At 45.0% G+C, this 22,238-nt stretch overlaps 1 protein-coding gene across 2 annotated transcripts in view; it reads left to right on the top strand.

Annotated features, from left to right (window-relative positions):
- The window catches only part of PXYLP1 (2-phosphoxylose phosphatase 1), an 87,171-nt gene that overhangs the window by 29,652 nt on the left and 35,281 nt on the right, over nucleotides 1-22,238 (top strand). Inside the window, exon 2 of one of the 2 annotated variants that reach the window (XM_010858199.1) lies at nucleotides 17,928-18,059. In XM_010858199.1, the coding sequence (XP_010856501.1) occupies nucleotides 17,981-18,059 (79 nt within the window). In that variant the 5' untranslated portion in view covers nucleotides 17,928-17,980. Of the gene's footprint in view, nucleotides 1-17,927; nucleotides 18,060-19,721; nucleotides 20,810-22,238 lie in introns of those variants that run through there. The other variant, XM_010858200.1, reaches the window with a different exon arrangement.

Here is a 22,238-nt window from a genome sequence, read left to right as displayed (position 1 = left end):
ATGGGGAACACGTGTACACCCGTGGTGGATTCATGTTGATGTATGGCAAAACCAGTACAATATTGTAAAGTAATTAGCCTCCAATTAAAATAAATTTATATTAAAAATTTTTTTAAATAAATAAAAATAAAAGTATCAGAAAAAAAATTACAATTGGGGAATTCTTGTAAAATGAGAAAAACCCAACCCACACATTCCTTCAAATGTAATGAAAGTTTCATGAATACTAAATTTAACAATTAATGAGGTTGATATAATGTTACAGTTGGACATTTGATTAAGGATTTATTGATTTCAATTTTGCAGTGTTCTTATTTTAGAGCAGGTAATTTTTTTCCAGCTGTCAAATATTCAAATGATGCCCCTGTGGAGGCTCTTGTGGGCAATATGTGAGCAACCTGGGCCAATACGTCTTGGCCATCCTCCACCTGAAGCATACATCCCTTTATACACACAGACACAGACACAGACACACACACACACACAGAGCCTATGTATATGGACACGTAATTGTTAGGAATTGTGTTAAGCTACTATAACAAATAAACTTCCAAATTTCAGTGGCTTAACACAATAGATTATTTTTCATTTCCAAAAACAGTCTGATTTGGTTCCAGGACAATGATATCAAGGATGAGGGTGTGTTAAAGAGGGGGTAGACCTGTGTTCCACGCAGATTTGGGGTGTCAAGCTTGTGGAAGCTCTCTTTCTGTAGCATGTGACTTTCAAGTTTGCCTTTCTTTTCTTTTGGTCATTTTATTATTTTTCAACACTATACATTCATATATACACAACACCAATTTATATCCTATCTTCTTTTTTCTTTCCGTTTGATTGATGCAGGTGACATATAACATTGTATTAGCTTAAGGTGTATAACATAAGGATTTGGTATATGTGTGTATTGCAAAATAATCACCACAATAAGTCTAGTTAATATTATTTACCTCACAATGTTACAAAATACTTTTTTCTTGCAATGAAAACTTTGAAGATCTATTCTCTTAACAACTTTCAAATATATGAGAGAGTATTGTTAACCATACTCATTACGCTATATATAACATCCCAATAATTTATTTATCTTATAGTTGGAAGTTTGTACCTTTTGACTGCCTTCGCTCATTTCTCCTACTGCCCATACCTTACCTTTGGCAACCACCAATCTGCTCTCTATTTCTATGAGTTCAGTTTTGCTTTTAAGATTATTCCACATATAAGTGAGATCATACAATATTTTTCTTATTTTGTCTGACTTATTTCACTACGGAGAAGGCAATGGCACCCTACTCCAGTACTCTTGCCTGGAAAATCCCATGGACAGAGGAGCCTGGTAGGCTGCAGTCCATGGGGTCGCTAAGAGTCGGACGACTGAGCGACTTCCCTCTCACTTTTCACTTTCACGCATTGGAGAAGGAAATGGCAACCCACTCCAGTGTTCTTGCCTGGAGAATCCCATGGATGGAGAAGCCTGGTAGGCTGCAGTTCATGGGGTCGCTAAGAGTCGGACACGACTGAGCGACTTCATTTTCACTTTCCACTTTCGTGCATTGGAGAAGGAAATGGCAACCCACTCCAGTGTTCTTGCCTGGAGAATCCCAGGGAGCCTGGTGGGCTGCTGTCTATGGAGTCGCACAGAGTCGGACACGACTGTAGTGACTTAGCAGTAGCAGCAGTTATTTCACAAACCATAATGATTTCAGCCTCCATCATGTTGTCACAAATGGTAGGATTTCCTTATTTTTCATGGCTGAATAATATCCCATTGTGTGTGCGTGCATGTGTGTTTGTGTGTGTGTGTGTGTGTGTGTATGTGCGTGCATTTGTGCGTATAAAAACCTAAGTATCCATCAACAGGTGAATGGATAAAGAAAATGTAATGTGCATAAAGATGTGATAGATACAGAGGTATATCTTGGTTATTGTAAATAATGCTGCTGTGAATGTGGTGTGCAGATGTGTCTTTAAGAGTGTGATTTTGTTTCCTTGAGACATACACCCAGAAGTGGAATTACTGGATCATATGGCAGTTCTATGCTTACTTTTTTAAGGATCCTCTATCCTGTTTTCTCTAGGGACTGCACCGAGTTACATTCCAACCAGTGTGCATGAGGGTTCTTTTTTCTCCATATCCTAACACCTATTATCTTGTGTCTTTTTTGAAAGTAGCCAGTCTAATAGGTGTGAGGTGGTATCTCCTTGTGGTTTTGATTTTTGTTTTTCTGATGGTTAGTGATATTGAACATATTTTCATGTACTTGTTGGCCATTTGTATGTTTTCAAATGTCTGTTCAGTTTCTCTTCTCCATTTAAATCAGATTGCTTGTTTTTTACTGTTGAGTTGTGTAAGTTCTTTATATATAATTTGGGTATGAACTCATTTCATATATGATTTGCAGATGTTTTATCTCATTCGTTTTCATTTTGTTGGTGATTTCCTTTGCTGTGCAGAAGCTTCTGAGATCGATATAGTCCCGCTTATTTATTTTTGCTTTTGTTGCCTTTGCTTGTGGTGTCCAAATCCAAAAAAAAAAATCACTGCCAAGTGATCTTGGAGCTTACCCCTCTATATTTTCTTCTAGGAATTTTATAATTACAGGCCTTATGTTCAAATCTTTAATCCATTTTGAGTCAGTTTTTGTGTATGGTGTGAGATAGGGATCCAGTTTTGTTCTTTTCCATGTGGCTATCCAGTTTTCCAGTACCATTTATTGAAGAGGCTATCCTTTCCCTATTCTTTGCTTCTTTGTTGTAAATCAATTAGCCATATATGTGTGGGTTTATTTCTGGTTCTCTATTCTGTTCCACTGATCTATGTGTCTGTTTTTATGCCAATAGCATACTGTTTTAATTACTATAGTTTTATAATGTAGCTCGAAATCAGGAAGTGTGATGCCTCTAGCTTTGTTCTTTCTCAAGATTGCTTTGGCTAATTGTGTTCTTTGGTATCCCTTACACATTTTAATTGTTTTTCTATTTCTGTGAAAAATGACATTGGAATTTTGATAAAATATGTAGATTTCCTTGGGTAGTATGAACATTTTAACAATATTAATTCTTCTAAACTATGAGCATGGAATATTTCCATTTATTTTGTCTACACTTCCTTTCATCAATATCTTATTGCTTTCAATGTACAGACCTTTTACCTCCTTAGTTAAACTTATTCCTAGTATTATTCTTTTTGATTCAGTTGTAGATGGGATTGTTTTCTTAATTTCTTTTTCTGATAGCTTGTTTTTAATGTAGAAAGTAACTGATTTTTGTATATTGATTTTGTATCCTATGATTTTACTGAGATTGTTTATTAGTTCTAACAGTTTTTTTGGGTGGAATCTTTAGGGTTTTCTGCATATAATATGTCATCTGCAGATAGAGACAGTTTTACTTCTTCCATTCTGATTTGAATGCCTTTTAATTCTTTATCTTGCCTAATTGGTCTGGCTAGGACTTCTAGTGGGAGAAGGCAATGGCACCCCACTCCAGTACTGTTGCCTGGAAAATCCCATGGATGGAGGAGCCTGGTAGGCTGCAGTTCATGGGGTCGCACAGAGTCGGACACGACTGAAGCAACTTAGCAGCAGCAGCAGGACTTCTAGTACTGTACTGAATAAAAGTGGCGAGAGTGGGCATCCTTGTCTTGTTCCTGATCTTAGAGAAAAAATTTTTAGCTTTTCACCATTATATATATGAGTACCATTGACTTTGAGGCTTGTATTTCATTACAACTTTAAGAGGATTCAATCTAAATGGAACTTATTATAGTGTTATTCCCTACTTTATTGGAAGGGTCAGTCCAGTTGCTCAGTCATGTCTGACTCTTTGCGAACCCATGGACTGCAGCACGCCAGGCTTTCCTGTCCATCACCAACTCCCAGAGCCTACTCAAACTCATGTCCATTGCGTCGGTGCTGCCATTCAACCATCTCATCCTCTGTCACCCCCTTCTCCTCCCACCTTCAATCTTTTGCAGCTTCAGGGTCTTTTCCAATGAGTCAGTTCTTGGCATCAGGTGGCCAAAGTATTGGAGTTTCAGCTTCAGCATCAGTCCTTCCAATGAATATTCAGGATTGATTTCCTTTAGGATTGACTGATTGGATCTCCTTGCAGTCCAAGGGACTCAAGAGTCTTCTGCAACACCACAGCTCAAAAGCATCAGTTCTTTGGTGCTCAGTTTTCTCTGTAGTCCAACTCTCACATCCATACCTGACCACTGGAAAAACCATATTTTTGACTACATGGACCTTTGTTGGTAAAGTAATGTCTCTGCTTTTTAATATACTGTCTAGGTTGGTCATAGCTTTTCTTCCAAGGAAAAAATGTCTTTTAATTTCATGGCTGCAGTCACCATCTGCAGTGATTTTGGAGCCCCCCAAAATAAAGTCTCTTACCATTTCCATTGTTTCCTCATTTGCCGTGAAGTGATGGGATCAGGTGGAAGGGAGCTGAGACTAAATAGCAATTCAGATTCCTTCCAAGATAAATGTCTGTGATTCTATGTGACCATGTTCTTAGCTCTGTTTTTGTTCTACCTGTCTCTTCATACACATGCAAAGGAGACCAAAAAAACCACACCAGTTTTGAGAGTTTCTCAGAACATCTGAATCAGAGAATTTTTGGATCTCAGCATATGGATGCTGTTACAAGTCATCCCCGTCATCCCTCCACAGCACCTCCAGCAGGTAGCTGCCCATTTGACCACCTCCTTAGGTAGGAGGGCTAATTCTGTATCAATATTGATGCTGCCAGCCTCACACTGAGTCACCCAGCAGTTTTCTTTCTTTCTTTAAATTTTTTACTTATTTCTTTGTGCCTATGCTGGGTCTTTGTTCATGCGCTGGGGCTTTCTCTAGTTGTGGTGAGTGGGGCTACTCTTCCTTGTAGTGCATGGGCTTCTCATTGTGGTTTTCTCTTGTTAAGAGCACAGGCTCTAGGGCACGAGGGCTTCAGTAGCTGCAGCTTGAGGGCCCTAGAGTGTGAGCTCAGTGGTTGTGGCACACAGTCTTAGTTACTCCCCACCCAGCAGTTTTCTGAAAGGTATTTTAGAGGCATAGAGCTCCTGCCCACCAGCACTAGCAGTGATAGTGACCCACAGTGACCGCTGTGAGGACCTGGAGCCCCATGCCCCATCACAGCTGAGTCATGAGGTGGGCCAGCGGTGAGCACGGGTTTGTCAAGGCTTTCTCGGTGAGTGTGCTCCCAGCCTGAATAAGGCCTCCTTGGGAGAAATGCCTCATTCTATTGTGTGGATGAGTGCTCTGTTCATGGATCTGTCCATAGCAAAATTCTATTTCCCTGTAGTATTGTTAACATAGAAAATACAGCTTTCAAAAAGCATCAGTGACCTTGGCAGCCTGTACTTTCAGGCATGCCTGATTCACCTTGCACAGTTGAGAGTCTCAGGACATTGTAAGCCTTTTTTTTTTTTTTTTTTGCTTTTAAAATTATGACTTTATCACTGAAATCTTCAATTGTACACCACTTACATTTCCAGTTTTACAGCCCTGCCTATTCAGTCCTTTTGTGCTTTCCTTGACATTTTAAGAAACTTTTAATTGACACAGTTTGCTTGCAAAATAAAAAGAATCAGCTATATTTTAAAGTGGTTTTGTGGTGAGTAAGGCTTGCCAACTGCGTGTTCTCCTTTTTGTGTTGAGGTACTTATCATTGCTCTTGACGTTCTAAAATAAGAATGCCAGTTTCAGATGCAATGCCTCTAAAACTTAAGAAAGAGCAAAGCAGCCAAGTTGGCTGGAACCCAGACATCTCCTCAAATGTCAGGAAAAAAAAATCACTGAAGATAAAATAAAAGTGAAAATCCTGGCTTGCTGGATTATTTATTTCAGTCTGTTCTGGTTCTGAGAAATGATCAGTAGCCCTCACAAGTTTATCCTTTGTTGAGCTGGAAAAAATCTCAAAAGGGAAAGTGGTGGGTACCTGTAGCTCAAAAATGCAGGGGTAAAAAAAAACACCACTTTACTCATTCAGGGGTTTAAAAATACTAATTCTGCAGATTATGTGGCTCAAAATCCTGTTTGGGAAGAAATGACAAATAATTCATGCTGCATATTTAAGCACATGTGAATATGGAATAAAAGGTCTGTTTAGTAGAGCCTGTAGTCGGTAGGCTGAGGGATACTTCTTTGCTGGTTATACCCGAGCAAACCAGCACTGATGCTCCTTAAACATATAATTATGACGACATGTGCTTTGATTGCTAGATCTGAAAAGGGCTGCTGCTGTCATCAGATGACTGGGTTTGAGAATAATTTTCTAGAATAACTGTGTGTGTTGTCAGATCTTCTCCAGCTGTGGGTTGGTACAGGCATCCCCTCCCTCCCTCTGCCCTGACAGAACTCCGATTCTGTTCAGGTCTCCACCGTCTCCCTCCCTGTGTGGGTCTCATCTTGCCAGGAGATAAATTCTGATTGATTTTACCCAGTCTCTGGGCTCCATTCCTGGTGCCAGCGATTGGTCTGGAGCATGGGCATGTGACACAGTTCTGGCCGTTAGACATTTGGGGAAGTCCACTGGAAAGTTTCTGGGAGGGCATCCTGGCTTCCAGTAGAAGTGTGCAGGATCATCCCCTTCTGCCTCTGCATGGTGCCAAGTGTGATGCCTGGAAAGTGGTCACCATCTGTGACTCTTGAGGGGAGCCGTCCTGAGCACAGGGGATGGCAGAAAGCCCAGAGATGAAGAGATCCTGGCTTCCTGATGATGCCTTCAAGTTGCTGAATTCAGCCACTCTGGAGCAGCAGTTCCTAACATTGTGCGTCATTATGTGAGAATGTTGATGGGTCCCTTTGCATTAGCAGGGTTTTCTGTTAACTTGCAGCCAAGCCATCTGGATAGCTACATGGATAGTTTGAGATAAAACAAAACATACAACTCAAAAAGAACAAAGGTTACCCCAGCCATGTCTCATTTATATCACATCTAAGAGTGATGCTCAGCCTGGTCAATGATGAGCCTCATGCAGTTCACCATGAATATGTGTGTGCTTATTCATAACATCCCTCAGAGGGAGGCCCCATAGAGAGGACCAGTGTTCTTTAGAGCTAATGGTGAATTCTAGTTAGGGTACTTCTCTGGCTGCTTTAAAAGAATTGAGATAACGATGACTTACAAAGGTTGTGAGATACATTTTAGTGACAGATTTTATTTTCTTGGGCTCCAGAATCACTGAGGATGGTAACTGCAGCCACAAAATTAAAAGATGCTTTCTCCTTGGAAGAAAAGCTGGCCAGCATATTAAAAAGCAGAGACATCACTTTGTTGACAGAGGTCTGTATAGTCAAAGCTATGATTTTTCCAGTAGTCATGTACAGATCTGAGAGTTGGATCATAGAAAAGGCTGAGCACTTAAGAATTGATGATTTGAACTGTGGTGTTGGAGAAGACTCTTAAGAGTCCCTTGGACTGCAAGGAGATCAAACCAGTCAATCCTAAGGGAAATCAACCCCGAATGTTCATTGGAAGGACTGATGCTGAAGCTGAAGCTCCAATACTTTGGCCACCTGACATGAAGAGCTGAGTCATTAGAAAATCCTGATGCTGGGAAAGATTGAAGTCAGGAGAAGAGGGTGACAGAGAATGAGAGAGTTGGATGGCATCACCAACTCAATAAACATGAATTTGAGCAAACTCGAGGAGATAGTGAATGACGGGGAAGCCAGGCATGCTGCAGCCTATGGGGTTGCAAAGAATTGGACACAACTTAGCAACTAAACAATAAAAAGTGAACTGATAGATGGTCAAGGAGTTGGGTGGACTATCCCACAGGGTCAACTACAGTTCTTCTCTGTTATTCACACAGATGTTGTCTCCATGGGCATTAAGAAAGCTGGCTCATCACTACTCCACTGTTTCAGAGTGTGGGGTGGGGAGGAAGGAAGGACAGAGTGGGGCAGTGTAGGCAGCCTCCTTTTACCCAGAATTGCACAAATTACTTACAATCACAATTCATTGGGTGGAACCTGGTCACACGATGACATGGTCACATGATGATGACGAGTTGCAAGGGAGTCTGGGAAGTTAGCTGTCTCTAGCTGGGTGGCCATGTGTCCAGCTGAAACCTAGAGGATTCTGTTGGTAAGAAAGTGAGAATAGACACTGGAGGAGTGTCAGCCACAGTGAAGAGGCAGGCGTGTGAACGTGACCACAGCAGAGTGCTGGCTGCCACTCTCAGGTTGTGGAGCAGGCGTGTGAGCCAGGAGGGCCAGTCTCCCTGAGCAGCCTGGAGCCTTGTGCCAGTTCTGACCTGCCCTTGGCCTGTCTTCCCAGTCAGACGGGGGACTTGTACCAGGTAGTGTTTAAAACCTCTTCAAACTCTGACTTGTTCTGGCACGGCCCCCATGCACAGGCATTCTGCCTCTGGAGTGGGTGCAGAGACAAGGCGGCAGCAGGCTGAGCAGCTGCATGTGGGTGGTGGGTGTTAAAGCCATAGGAGAAGTCACTGCTGACCTTTACTGGGAGCTTACCAGGAGCCCAGAACTGGGCTGTGTCCCTCACGTGGATTGCCCCGTGAGCCCTTACATGCCCTGTGAGACGGATTGTTCCATTTCATGGACGGGGCAGCTGTGGCTCAAGAAGGGTTAGAGCAGGAGTCCTGGCCATCTGACTCCAGAGCCCACAGACTTAACTCCATGTCATGGGTAGGACTGGGACTGCAGTGGGATTTGTGAGGTATAGCAAGGTCATGGTGAGCCCAGAAATCAGGGCCAACTTCGGGGGTGATCTGAAGCATTGATTCTCCCCCTCCATGGTGACCCCATAGCCAGGAGGGGCTGTTGCCACTCTGTATCACATCTGGGCATGACACTGTGGGTTACATCACCCCTCACCAGCACAGGCTATTCTTCAGGAGGAGAGTATTGCGGGTGAGAGAGGCGTCTGGGGGGGTCAGTGTGGGGCACAGTGCAGAATGTTCCATGGGGGCTCATCACATGGCTCTCAAGCATCCTTTCAAGTGTCGCTCCTGCTGAGAGGGGCAGGGAGACCTCGGCCTGCCCCTGTCCTGTGTTCCCAGAGAAGGCTGTGCTGGGAAGAGGTAGGACCCCAGCCCTAGAAAATGAGGGTCAGTGTATGAAGCAGGCCCGTCCCTCAAGCCGACACTGCTTGGTGGCCTGGCTCCTGACATCAGACGCTGCCTCTTGCTCCATCTTGGAGGTCAGTGGCTGTGTGCTCAGAGGGGACTCCAGGAAAAGCAGGGGCACCAGCGGGTGTGCAGTATAGTCCCCTTAGTGGTGGGATTCCTTGGTTTTGTGGGCAGGCTGGCCTAAGTGGGGGGAATGAGGCTCTTGCAGCCACCCACCTGTTGGCACCAGACCACAGGCAAACTCCACATGGAGGAGCAGACCCAGATGAGATCAGGGCTCCCTGACCCAGCCCCAGTGGGGTTTCTGGGCAGCCAGCAGTCTCCAGGCACAGCAGACTCACTGAATGTGATGCTGTGGGGGTGGTGCTCGGGCTAACCCACCTCCCTGTTCAGGGTCTCCTCACCCACAAAGATGCAAGCCCTTCTCCTGCTCTCCTCGAGTCAGGATGGTCTCATTTAGGGTTGTTTCTTTGGTTCATTCCTAAAATACAATTATTTTCCTAAAATGCAATTACAAACGCCTCATCTCCAGGCTGCTCTTGAAGACTGAACTTGGGCAGAGCCTCCTGCACAGGAAACCTGCCACCCTCTCTGGGCCTGGGTGGGTCAACCCCTCCCTCCCCAACTCTGCCTCTCGTTGATGGTTCTAGTGTCACAAGCCTAATGGTCCATTTACTCATTGCTCCACTGACCAGACTGTGAGCTTTCTTTTTTTTTTATGCTTAAAACCTCAAACATCCACAGAAGCACAGAGGATTATATGATGGACCCTCTACGATTCATCACCCAGCTTCAGAAGTTGTCACAGTTTGCAAGTCTTATTTCATTAATTCATCTTTGACCTCTCCCCACCGACCCTACCCCTATATCCAGAATATTTTAAAGCAATTCCTAGATCTCATATCATTTCTCCCATAAGTACATTTCAGATACAAGCTTAAAAATGGAAGAAACTGTGTCCTGTATCCTGCATCCTCAGCACTTCGGAAGTTGTTATTTAGTTGCTAAATTGTGTCTGACTGCAACCCCGTGGGCTGTAGCCACCAGGCTCCTCTGTCTATGGGATTTCCCAGGCAAGAATTCTGGAGTGGGTTGCCATGTCCTTCTCCAGGGATTATTCCTGGCTCAAGGATCAAACCCATGTCTCCTGCATCGGCAGGCAGATTCTTCACCACTGAGCCACTAGGGAAGCACACTTTGGATGATGCCTGACACATATTGGCTTCGGGGAAATAAACGTTGTTTTGAATCAACTAATTGACTGGATGAATGAATTGGTTTCAACCTTTAGAGCCCAGCCTGCACATTAGCTGTCACTTGAGTAGCTGGAATGTGAGTGACAGCTGGGAGCCCACAGCCCCCGTGGCAGTTTCCAGGAGGTTCTGGAATCTATCAGGCTCTCACTCATCAGACTTTAAGGTTGGTTTATTCTTAGCCAGGCATCTTTGATTTTGCAATTAAACCCCACTTTGAGGTCACCTTGGAGATGGAGGACAATGAAGATGTAGCTTTTACCTTTGTTTGGATCATATTTAGTTCACAATTATAGACTTTAGGGTTTTCTTAATTATAATGCTATATTTACTTGGGTCAAAATGATTAGGACCAAAAAAAAATCAAAGTATAGAATACATCTAAAGCATTTTCTTTAATACCATCTTTCTATTCCTGGTAATGGTATTTTAACTACACAAATGAGATAATTGAATGCACATTTTTCTTTCAAACGGTCTTGGTCATGTTTAAAACCCTAAATTCTGTACACTTTGAAGGGGACTCTGAGGCTGGAGTCACTAAACGTGGCATTTCCAGCTTTTACAAGGTGAAAGTCAGGCCAGGGCTTGGACTTTGGAAATCTCTGATGGTAGAATGGTAGCTTGTAAAAATGCCTTTGATATATTCCTTTTTTCCTCTTAATTCAGAAATGGTATTTACCATAATACTATAATGAGAGCTGCCTATTTCCTAGTGCTTTTTTTCAAAATTACATTCTAAAGTATTTTCTTTCACTCTTCAAATCTATTGTAAAGTTAAATTAAGGTGACTGAGTTTTCTGTTTATCTGTTTTCTTTTTTGCTGCTTCATCAGGGATGCAGAGTAATAATTCTATTTCTGGATTTAAGGTATTTTTTACTTTGTGGGTTTAGCAGTGGGGACTAAAACTGTGCCCAGTAGACATTTGATGACTGGTGACTGTTAGATGTTCAGCCCACAACATGAAGCAGTTGTTTCCACTGAAGTATTTATAGGGGTTGGATTTGGTCATGATGCCATATTGAGTCAAGAGCATCTTCCATGGACAGTGATGTCTGAGGATTAGGAGATGTGGGAGCTATTCTGAAGTAGGTCACAGTCCTACTCCCCCTACTGATGTGGCAGTGACTCTTCCTGTGGACTTTGCTTTCTGGGCTGTGAGTGAGCAGACTGTGGAGTCTCTGCTGAGGCCTGAGTCTCTACTGAGGGCCGAGTCCTGGTTATCACTTGTGATGACATGGACAAGTCCAGTGGGGTAACTAGAGGAGTTGCAGGAGACCCCAGGGGTGTGTGCTCCAAGCTCCCGTGGAGTGAATATGTAGGATTATGACCAGAAGGGAACCCAAGGAACGCCTGATTTCTTGAGTGCTGGAGAGCCTGCTCGCCGGGGATGGAAAGGAGAAAGGGACTCTGGAGAATGGGGCTGGAGCTTAAGCCACAGAGACAGAGTCCATTGGCTGGTAATCCTGTCTTCTGACAGAAGCCGAGACACATGTTCCAGGTTGGAAAACCTGTGGCAAGGCAGAACACCACAGCTGAGTCAGCCCTGAGGAAGGCTGGCATGGTGGAGGCGGGGGCAGGAACAAGCTGCAAACGTGGCTCCCTGCTGATGGATGGGGCTGGGCCAGTGAATAGGGAAGTGGCGGTGGCCAGGATTTGGAAGGGGAAGCACAGTATGTGGCAAAAGCAGCAGCTCAGGGAAAGGAAGCAAATCTTTGTGTTTAGATGGTAGAGTTTCCCTGGTGGTTCAGATAGTAAAGAATCTGCCTGCAATGCAAGAGACCTGGGTTTGATCCCTGGGTTGGGAAGATCACCTGGAGAAGGGAATGGCAACCTGCTTGAGTGTTCTTGCCTGGAGAATCCCATGGACAGAGGAGTCTGGTGAGCTACAGTCCATGGTGTCTCGAAGAGTTGGATGACTGAATTGCTAGCAGGGGGTCTGTATGATTCCTCCAGAGCTGGGGAGCCAGACACAGCACATCCCTCCTTTGTGCCAAGTGCTCTGTGTATTGTGGTATTTACTCCTCACTGCCCTTCTGCTCATTTATATTCTTATCCCCAGTCTTATTTAAAGAACAGTGACCTGAAACTTGGGTGAAATACAGTTGTCAAGAGGTCACACAGAAGGCAGTGGTCGAGCAGAGAACTGACACAGTTCTGCCAGCCTCTGAGGCCTCATGCTTTCTGCTGTGTTGGGGCTCCCTTGGGTCTTTTCCACTGGAGAAGTGAAGAAGCACGCACTGGAGCCAGGCACACGCTTCTCACATGGGCACACACCTGTGTACACACACTGCTTACACACAGCGCTTACACACACATTGGGATCCTAGCTCCAGCTGCAAACACAAACTTCAAAGCTATGTGCGTTTTGCATTGTCATTATTGTTTAGCTGTTTAAAAAGAAAAGAACAGAGCATGACCTTCCTCTCCAAGTTTTCTAGGAAGATAAGTTCCAGGAGAGCAGCACGGAGGTGCTTATCTCGGGGCTCAGTGTCAGTGAGCTGCTCCCTCCCCCTGCCCCTGGGCTGTGGACACACCAGCCTGGTGCTAGCACAAGCGGAAGGAATGAGATTCTGACCATTATTTGCCATTTGGACTGTGGAGGCAGAGTCAGGAAGTAGGGGCACAGAAACCCAGAGCTTATCAAGGGGAAATGTTTGGTGTTCCCACGTGGAGGCTCATGTCATCAAGTGAAAAGCCTCAGGTATGTGGACATGTCAGTAGCTGGAGAACTAAAAGCAGTAAGGCAGTCACATGATCCCAGCCATCTGGTTAACCCAGCATATCCTCAGTATTTTCAATCTAGAACTAAATATAGCCCCTTTCCCAAAAAGCCCTCAGCATATTGAAGAATGTGGATGGAGATGGAGCTTTGACATGTGGGGCCTACAAAAAAAAAAAAAGATGAGGATATGGAAATCTACACCCTAGCTTAGAATTTCCTGGTAAAGACCCAATGTGTTTTCTCTCTATGGGAATAGCTAGTTTTGCTTTACATATATCAAGCTTCCAAAACTTAGTGGTTGAAAACAGCAGCCTTCATATTTGCCGTGACCTAGGGGTTGGCCACACAGTTCTTTTAGTCTGGGTTGACTCTCCATCTACAGGTGGTGTGGCTGGACTAGAAGGTCTGGGATGACTTTGCTCACATGTATGGTGACTGGCAGGCAGCCTTGTTGTTTAAGAGAGCCTCAGCCGGGAGTGCTTGCCTTGGCCCTGTGTGGCCTCATCCTCCAGCAGCTCGCCTGGGTGTCTTCACACCATGGTCTCAGTGTTCTAAAAGCAGCCAGGGAGGGCAATGTTCTAAAAGCAGCCAGGGAGGGCAATGTTCTAAAAGCAGCCAGGGAAGACAAGCCCTAATGCGTAAGTGCTATTCACACCTCTGTTTGCAGCTTGTCTGCGAAGCTTAGAGAGCTTTTGGCTTGTAGCCAAAGCATAGACCTTGTCCGAGCTTAGAGTCCGTCTGGGAGGAGGTTTCCCAAAGCCATGAATACAGAAAAGCATGAACAAACAAACTGGGGGCCATCACCGCACCAAATCAAACCTGTCTATAAGTCTGAAATTTAACTTAGCAAAAGCAGTTGTTTCTACCTGACAATCTGAAGATGATCCTGAACCATATTGTGATTTGTCCTCGTGTAAAATGGCAGTGTTGGGAAAACCATAGACGGCCTCCTTAGCAGCTCTAGCAGCCTCATCTGCCAATGAGGGTGGTGATAAGTCTCCCAAGAGGCTGGAGGCAGGAAGTGGTTGAAGAGCCAGACCTGGTCTAGTACCAGAAGAAAGTTCTTACCTCACACACCCAAGTGCAGAGCAACCAAGAGGCAAGTCTGGTCTTCCAGCTGCAGAAGCAAGAAACCACCAGCCTCAGAAATTGAGGGTGGGTGGTTTCCCCAGGCAGCAAGGTTTGCATTGCACAGTGAGATGCTGAAGATAGCATGTGAGCTGGAGTGACAGAGCAATGGATGGGGGCAAGAATATGTGACCATTTCAATACTCATGTAGCTGGAGGAACCAACAAACTGGTTAAGAAACTATTCCTATTTCTCAAGAGGATGGAGGAAGCAGTAGAGTGAACTGACAGAGATGAGTAGGGGGGACTTCCCTGCTGGTCCTGTGGTTAAGAATCTGCCTTGCAATGCAGGAGACACGGGGGGACGCGGGTTCAATCCCTGGTGGGGAAACTAAGATTCCCACGTACTGAGAAGCAACCAAGCCCGTGCTCCTCGGACCGCATGCCCCTACCAGAGAGCCTGTGTACCACAATGAAAGATCTAGCGTGCCGCAACTAAGACCTGATGCAGCCAAATTAAAACCGAAGAAGAAAATGAGTAGGTAACAAAGCTAGTGACATCATTTTCTTTTGAATACCTACTGTACACTGAGATTACACTTATTTAGCCTTTGATTTGGTCCTCACAACATAATTAGTCCCAACTTACAGATGAGGATACTGAGTCTCAGAGAGGTTAAGTAACTTGTCCCATGGTCACCAAGCTCGGGGTTCTGACCCAGGTCTGCCCACCTCCAGAGAGCTGTGGACTTGATCTGCACATGCTGCAGAGGTGGTCCCCCCACGAAAAGCAGAGCTGCAGGACCCTCCTAACAGAATTCTGACAGACCCTAGAGGCCATTTGCCAAGCAGGAACACTTAAAGATGTTTAAGTAAAGGAAAAGGAGCTATTCCAAATGTGGTATTAGGCTCAAAAGAAGGCAATAACATAACAGAAGGGAGAGGAAGATATGAAGGAGAGCTCTAACGTATTTATTGTTGGGGGTACAGGGACACCACCACCCAAAGAAGGTATTTGCTCTGAACCTTCTCCCTGTTCTATGATCTAATCTCTATGCACACACCCCACTCACTTTTCCCAAATTAAAAGGATCCCCTTCTAAGAGGACCATTGTAAAGTAAACACATCTAATTGGGAATGACTGAGAGAGCGAGATGTTCTGAAATCTACAGGCTAGTGAGCCAGAAGCAGTGAGCTGTCCTTGGGTAGCTAAGAAGCTGGCACGTGCCAAGAGCCAACCTCTTCTGTGTACATACATGGGTGGCAGTTAGAGTCAGTATGCGGATGTGTGGGGTGACGCTGAAAGGCAGCAGAAAGCTTTAGAGGCACACCTCTCATTTCATATCAGTCATCACCACTTAAGAACCTCGTGCCCTTAAGGTTCAGTTTTCTGCTGTCAGGTTCGAAATTGCCAACCCTGTCCCCGGGGCATGTCATGGGAAACCCAAGGGAATGGATGGTTTTGAGCAGGTAGAAGCTCCTGGTTCCTGGAGCAAAGGTTGGAGACTGCCCCGGGGAGGCTGCTGTGAGGGAATGCTGACATTCCTCCCAGGTCAGGTGTGATTTGGAAATACTGCCCAGTGTTTGCAGCTGAATGGCGGCACCTTCTACGCTCATCCCTGGGGGGCTTGGCCGGGCAGCCGAACCTGTCCCGGGTGAGGGGTGGAGAGGCTGTGACTTGGATTTTAGTTAGCTTGTTTTCTTTTGCAGCAGGGTGAGTGGGGGACAGTTACTGTTGAACCAGCAGATGAGTGTTGCCAAGGTTTCCCTCAAGGTCAAGGATACAAGAGAATGGACTGTGATGCCTCCCAGACACCCTAGGCAAGGAACTCTGCAGCCTGGATCAGGAGCCCAGAGCCACTCAGGCTTGATGCTGTACCTCTGGGAATGGGGTTTGTTTACAGGAGGGCTTCACCCTCTTTGTCGCCTCAGGAGGGCAAAACTGTGGGCTGCACATCTGTGGGCCCACATCATGTCTCATTGTGATCTCAGCCACCTCGAGGGTTCAATGCCAAAGCCCTGGCTTTGGGCCTCACCAAATGCAGATTCTGGTGAGCTGTCTTCAGGGTCTGTGGGTTTCCTTGCAAACACCCCCAGGTGGAGGCCACAGGGAGTTTCAGTTTTGGAAAGAGCAAACATTTATTTGGAGTCCTCACGGCTGGATGGCATCACCGACTCGATAGACATGAGTTTGAGTAAACTCCAGGAGTTGGTGATAGACAGGGAGGCCTGGTGTGCTGCGATTCATGGGGTCGCAAAGAGTCGGACACGGCTGAGCGACTGAACTGAACTGAACTGAAGTATGTTAAATGCTGATGGGATCAGCCAGGGTAATGTGTTGTTTTAGCTGGAGATGTCAGAGAGCTTCTGAGGCTGTTGAGTCCCTACCAGGACAAGGAGGTGGGTGTCCCCAGGAGGACAGATCATCTTGGGACATGAAGCACTGGTCCCTGGAAAGGAGTGGTGACTAAAGGGACAGAAGCAGCGCTCACTTGAAGGTGTAAATTGGGATTTGTTTGTTAGCAGGGTTGCCGGATGCTGGACATACAGGCTCATTTGTGAGGTACAGTGTATTTTCATCAGTCTTTTAGCCAGTGTTGTCCTGTGGTAGAAGGTCTGACAGGTCCCTTAAAGGAATGGTTCTCAAACTCCCCTCCAGGGCCTTGGGTGTGGCGGTAAGGTGAGTGGGTGCGGGGGGCAGCAAGAGACCCCAGGGCTCTGGCTTCTGCCTCATTCCATGCATAGGTTCTTAAAAATACAGTCTTATTGAGATATAATTCACATACAACTCACCCGAAGTGTATAATTCAGTAGCTTTTAATATATTCATGGAGTTGTGTGACCCTCACCATATTAGCAGGTGAGCTTTTATCTGATTGATTTTCTATTGTATTTGAAAGAGAAAAAGATTCTGCTGCTAAAATCAGGTTTGAAATAATGGTTATAAGCTTGCTGTGGTTAAGAACCTTTTCTGAAGAGGCTGTGATTTTTCAAGTTCTATTTTAAACCCCAATGAGAACCAGAAAATAAATTTGGTATCTAAGAGGTGAGGTAAATACCCATAGCAACCGTTCCCTTTTTTTCACAGAATGGACATTCAGAGCCACATTTGGCATTTTTGTGAAGTCCTTTTGCACAGTCCTAACATGGTCAGAGAAAATTAGAATGGTGGGTGGGACTGCGAGATGACCCATGGATGCAGCTGAAATGGGCCCAGTGGTCCAGGTTGGGGGGGGGGGGCAGGTCTCTAATTAGCTTATGGGGCTGCTTGATGTAGGAACATATCTTACACACAGCCCAGCCATCCCTAAAGGTGTTAAAGTGGAGCATGAGGCAGTGATTGATGTTCAGGTTAATTACTGAGATCAAAGATGCAGGGTCATCATAGCAAAGTGTTCATCAGAAATGGTTGAAGAAGTTGGGGATCAGAATGGGGTGTTCATTTCCTGGTCCTTGTAAAGACTTCTTAGGTCTGGCATATACTATAAGTGCTCAGTAAACACCCTGTCCATTTTTCTTTGCAAAGGCCATGCCATAAAGTCTCCCTGCCTGTTGAGATCAGATAAACGAAGCCTTCCCGAACTGTTTCTGCTCATTAATTTGAAGGGTGCCTTCTCAGCCAGGCTGATTTGGGGGCAAAGACATCAGCAACAGCACACAATTGTCCTCCGACCGGGATTCACACTGCCCTGCTGGAGAACGGGGCTGATCAGATTCTTTTCAGTTGACAGACTTGGTTTTCCGCCTCAGAAACATGTTTCTTGCCTCTCCTCTCTTCGCAGGACGTGTTCCTGATCTGAGGTGAAGCCATGAAGAGAAGATAAAATAAACAATAATGCTTTTCCGCAATCGCTTCGTGCTGCTGCTGGCCCTGGCTGCACTGCTGGCCTTCGTGAGCCTCAGCCTGCAGTTCTGTGAGTGTGGGCCTGGGTGCTGGGATGGTAAGGGGGCTTTTCTCTGGAGCAGAAGCCCCCATGGGAAGGAAACACATAGGTCCCAAAGCCTTTGTTCTTTTACTTTTCTTTCACCTCTTTTTAATTGAAATATAGTTGATTTACAATGTCGTTAATTCCTGGTATACAGCAAAGTGATTCAGTTATACGTGTATATGTGTGTGTGTGTGTGCTGTGTGCTTAGTTGCTCAGTCGTGTCTGACTCTTTGTGACCCCATGAACTGTAGCCTGCCAGGCTCCTCTATCCATGGGGATCCTCCAGGCAAGAATACTGGAGTGGGTTGCCATGCCCTCCTCCAGGGGATCTTCCCAACCTAGAGATCGAACCCAGGTCTCCCGCATTGCAGGCAGACTCTTTACTGTCTAAGCCACCAGAAAAAGAATGTGTGTGTGTGTGTGTGTGTGTGTATGTGTATACATCTTTTTTAAAAAATAGTCTTTTCCATTATTGTTTATCATAGGATTTTTAATTGGTGGATAATTGCTTCACAGTTAGTTTCTGCTGTGCAACATCATGAATCAGCTGTAAGTGTACATATATCCCCTCTCTCTTGAGCCTCCCTCCTACCTACCCCCCATCCCATGCTCTAGGTCATTACCTGTGTTCTTTAAATAAACAGTGAGGTTTCAAACAACTCAGTCTTTTTAGTGTCAGTGCTAGTGGTGGGTGGGTGTGCATCTTTGCTTGTGAGGAACAAGAGCAATCACTTGGCCTCATGACATACTTTTGGCTTCTCCCTGGATTCCTCAACTGGTTATTCCTGGATCCTTAGTTCAGGCTCCCAAGGTGAAGACAGTGAGTGGTCAGCTTGTGCCCTCATGCTGGGCCACACAGCAGAGGTGCTTGGCTTGGGGGTTGAGTGTCATTATCAGAGAGGGTGGAGGGATTAGGTCCCAGTACCAAACTGGGCAGTAGGGACTGTGTATGGAAAGCCCGGAGTGGCGAGGCAGCAGCATGGCTGAGGAGGCCAGTCCACAGGCCTCACCACCTGCCCTCGGCCCATACCTTGGGGTCTGTGCTCAGGCTGAGCCCCAAATCTATGTCCTCTGCTGCTCCCTAAGGGTGGTGGTCCTCAAACACAGATCCAACCAGGCACTTCCTTGGCTGTAACCCTTCAGCAGTGGGTCTCTGAGAGGCACCTTAGCCTTTCTGGGACCCCTGTCTCACCTTGAACCCTACACCACAGCCTTGCTGAGTGGCTTGGCATTCTCTGCACATCCAGGCTGTTCTCTGTGCCTGAAGGCGGTCCGTCTGCCTGGACTGTTCTACTCACCTCCCTTCTATCTGCCTCCCATCCCATCCTCTCCTCCACATGGTTCATTCACACCTTTCTCCTTCAGAAAGCTTCCATCACTCCCCACCTGGGTATGGGCTTCTTGGTTGTACATCTAGGGTGCTCTGAACCTGTCCCACTCCTTGCACTAGCCATGAAGTGAAGTGAAAGTTGCTCAGTTGTGTCCGAGTCTTTGAGAGCTCCCTATAGCCGGCCAGTCTCTTCTGTCCATGGTATTCTCCAGGCAAGAACACTGAAGTGGGTTGCCATTCCCTTCTCCAGGGGATCTTCCCAACCCAAGGATTGAACCCAAGTCTCATACATTGCAGGTGGATTCTTTACCATCTGGGCTACCAGGGAAGCCTTGCGATATCATAATTTTTTGGTTCTGTGTCTTTTCCTTCTACAAGACTGGCTGCTCTTTGAGAACAGGGCCCATTTCTGCTTCCCTCTTTATCACAGGAACCAGCACTGCCAGCCACATAGGAGGTGCCTCAGGAGTGTTTCAGTGAATGAATGAATCTCCACCTGCTCTGGAAAGCAGGTGAACCCTATTTCTCTATCCTGGTGCTGTGTACTTGTAAGCCAAGAAAATATCTGTGCGATGCTGGTAATTGTATTTTTGCTGCTGCCTACCTGCCCTCCACTTTCCACCTCACCCCGGCGGGTGGGAAGCAATTGCTTGGCCCTCATCACAGCTTAGGATATCTCTGGGAGGAGGTGGCATTGCTGTCACAGTCTGCATGATGGGAGGAAGGGCAGGTGGCCAGAGAGGGGGGATGTTCTGAGTGTGCTGAGGGACATGGGAAAGACTTGGCATTCAGAATGAGTGGTTTGAAGGGAGAGGCTTTGAGCAAATTTCCCTGCCTCACCTCTGATTTGTGACATATTCCATGCACACATCTAGTGCATATGACAGGCACTTCTAATAGTAAAAGTACTCACTTTATCCTTAGGAATAGGAAAATAGATTAAGAGAAGGTGGGCATAAGAAGTTTAAAGATACTCTAGATGGTTAATGAACTGTAAAAAAAAAAAAAAAAGTCTTTTCCAGAAAGTGTTTGGAATCAGTCGTTTGTTTGTGGCTTTTCATTAAAAATTTTCCATCCTTTGCTTGTAGGATGTTTCAGTCAACCTTGGTTCTTAGTTTGAGTCACTGACAGGCTCTGAGACATGAGTGTGGGTTACTTGTGTTTGCTGCGTCTCTCTTGCATGAGGTGGTTTCCATGTCACTGAATTGGCCTGTGTGTTTTGCTTATATAACTCCTCTGAAAGTCCCTTCTGTTTTAGCAGAGCCAATTTTCAGACGTACTTATTTTAGGGAACATTTTTCAGGATAAATTGGCCAGCCTGGGTCTGAGGTCTTTATTCTTCAGTGTGTTGGGAGTTTGGAAAGATATTAAGATATGGACCTTCTTACTGCTCTTCTGCTTCTAGGTAAACTGTAACTTTGGAATTTAACAATTTTGGTGAAAATTGAGTTAAATTGTTTTATTTATTTAATCACTTTACTGGTTGCTAATTATTATGCTGTAAGAAACTGGACTAATTCATAATACAAAGATGTCTGCTTAAGTAACACTTATATTTTCATTCTTATCCTGAAATATATGGAATTTTTTTTCTTCTCTATTTCTTTTGACTAGTTTTTGAATATCAGATTAGCACATATAATTGTTTCAGGTAATATATTTGAGACAGTCAAATGGAACTTGGCTTTCTTTTGTTTTAAGTAAATAGTATAATTTTGTTTTCTATGATTGTGTATTTTATTTTGACACTTTGGTAGTTTTATTTTTCTGATGTTTTGAATATGAGAAAGTTATGACCCAGGTTACAATGAAAAAATCAAGTTGCTTAAATAAGTGTTTCATCCTCTCGGTGCAGAAAGTGTGTATGTGTACTAACATATATTTATTAAGTGCTTATGTATGCTGGAGATTTTTCTACACTATTAGGGTGGAGATGATTGGGAGAGGATACAAAAAAGATTAAAGTATGGTTTGTAGTTTCTCAAAATATGTTGATTTTAAATGGTAATAATGATTCACTTTATGCTAATAGACATTAATAAGAATGATTCATTTTGTATTTTCAAGTCCTTGATGTTTTTGAGTTTGGAAATAGAGTGATTCTGAAATTCCTGATACTCGAAGAAGGGAACAAGTCAGGCATAAATATCATTAGTTATTCTAGTTAAAATAAGTATAAGTGGGAAAATAACTTCTCAGATTGCGGGACTCCTTCAGTGTGACAGGAAAAGATACTGAGTTATGAAGACTTGTGGATGGTTCCTTATTTTGCTGCTTTTTCTGCTCGTTTGTAATCGTCCATTTTCCTGCTTCAACCCTTTCCTTCATGCTCATTTTGCGCTCATTTTACCGCCTTCCAAGCAGTCCCAAAATGGCAGAGTGGCGGGGGCCCAGCTCCCAGCCCCTGAAGCCACAGCCTTGGGTTTGAATGCTGCTCAGCCACTTAGCTGTGGTGTGCCTTCGGCAGGCGTGGCCTCCAGGAGCCTCTGTTTCTTATTTCATAAAATGAAGTTCATTGTTGCTGCTTTGAAACATTGGTATGAGAAGGGAGATTTTGTGGGAAAACCTTTGGCTCGGGAAGCTCAGTCAGTGTAAACAGTACAGAGTCCTGTCACGATGCTTCCTCAGAAGCCAGAGCTCTTGGTATCCCAAAGGCTGCTTCAGCCATTTGTGGAGAGAGCTTTTGAAACAGAGTGTGTGTGTGTGTGTGTGTGTGTGTTAGTCGCTCAGTTGTGTCTAACTCTTTGTGACTCCATGGACTATAGCCCACCAGGCTTCTCTCTCCATGGAATTCTCCAGGCAAGAATACTGGAGTGGGTAACCATTCCCTTTTC

The sequence above is a fragment of the Bison bison genome, unplaced genomic scaffold, assembly GCF_000754665.1.
Source record: "Bison bison bison isolate TAMUID 2011002044 unplaced genomic scaffold, Bison_UMD1.0 scf7180017864384, whole genome shotgun sequence".
Taxonomy (NCBI): Eukaryota; Metazoa; Chordata; class Mammalia; order Artiodactyla; family Bovidae; genus Bison; species Bison bison.
Note: the sequence above shows the minus strand (reverse complement) of the source record. Positions and strands in the feature narration are given on the sequence as shown.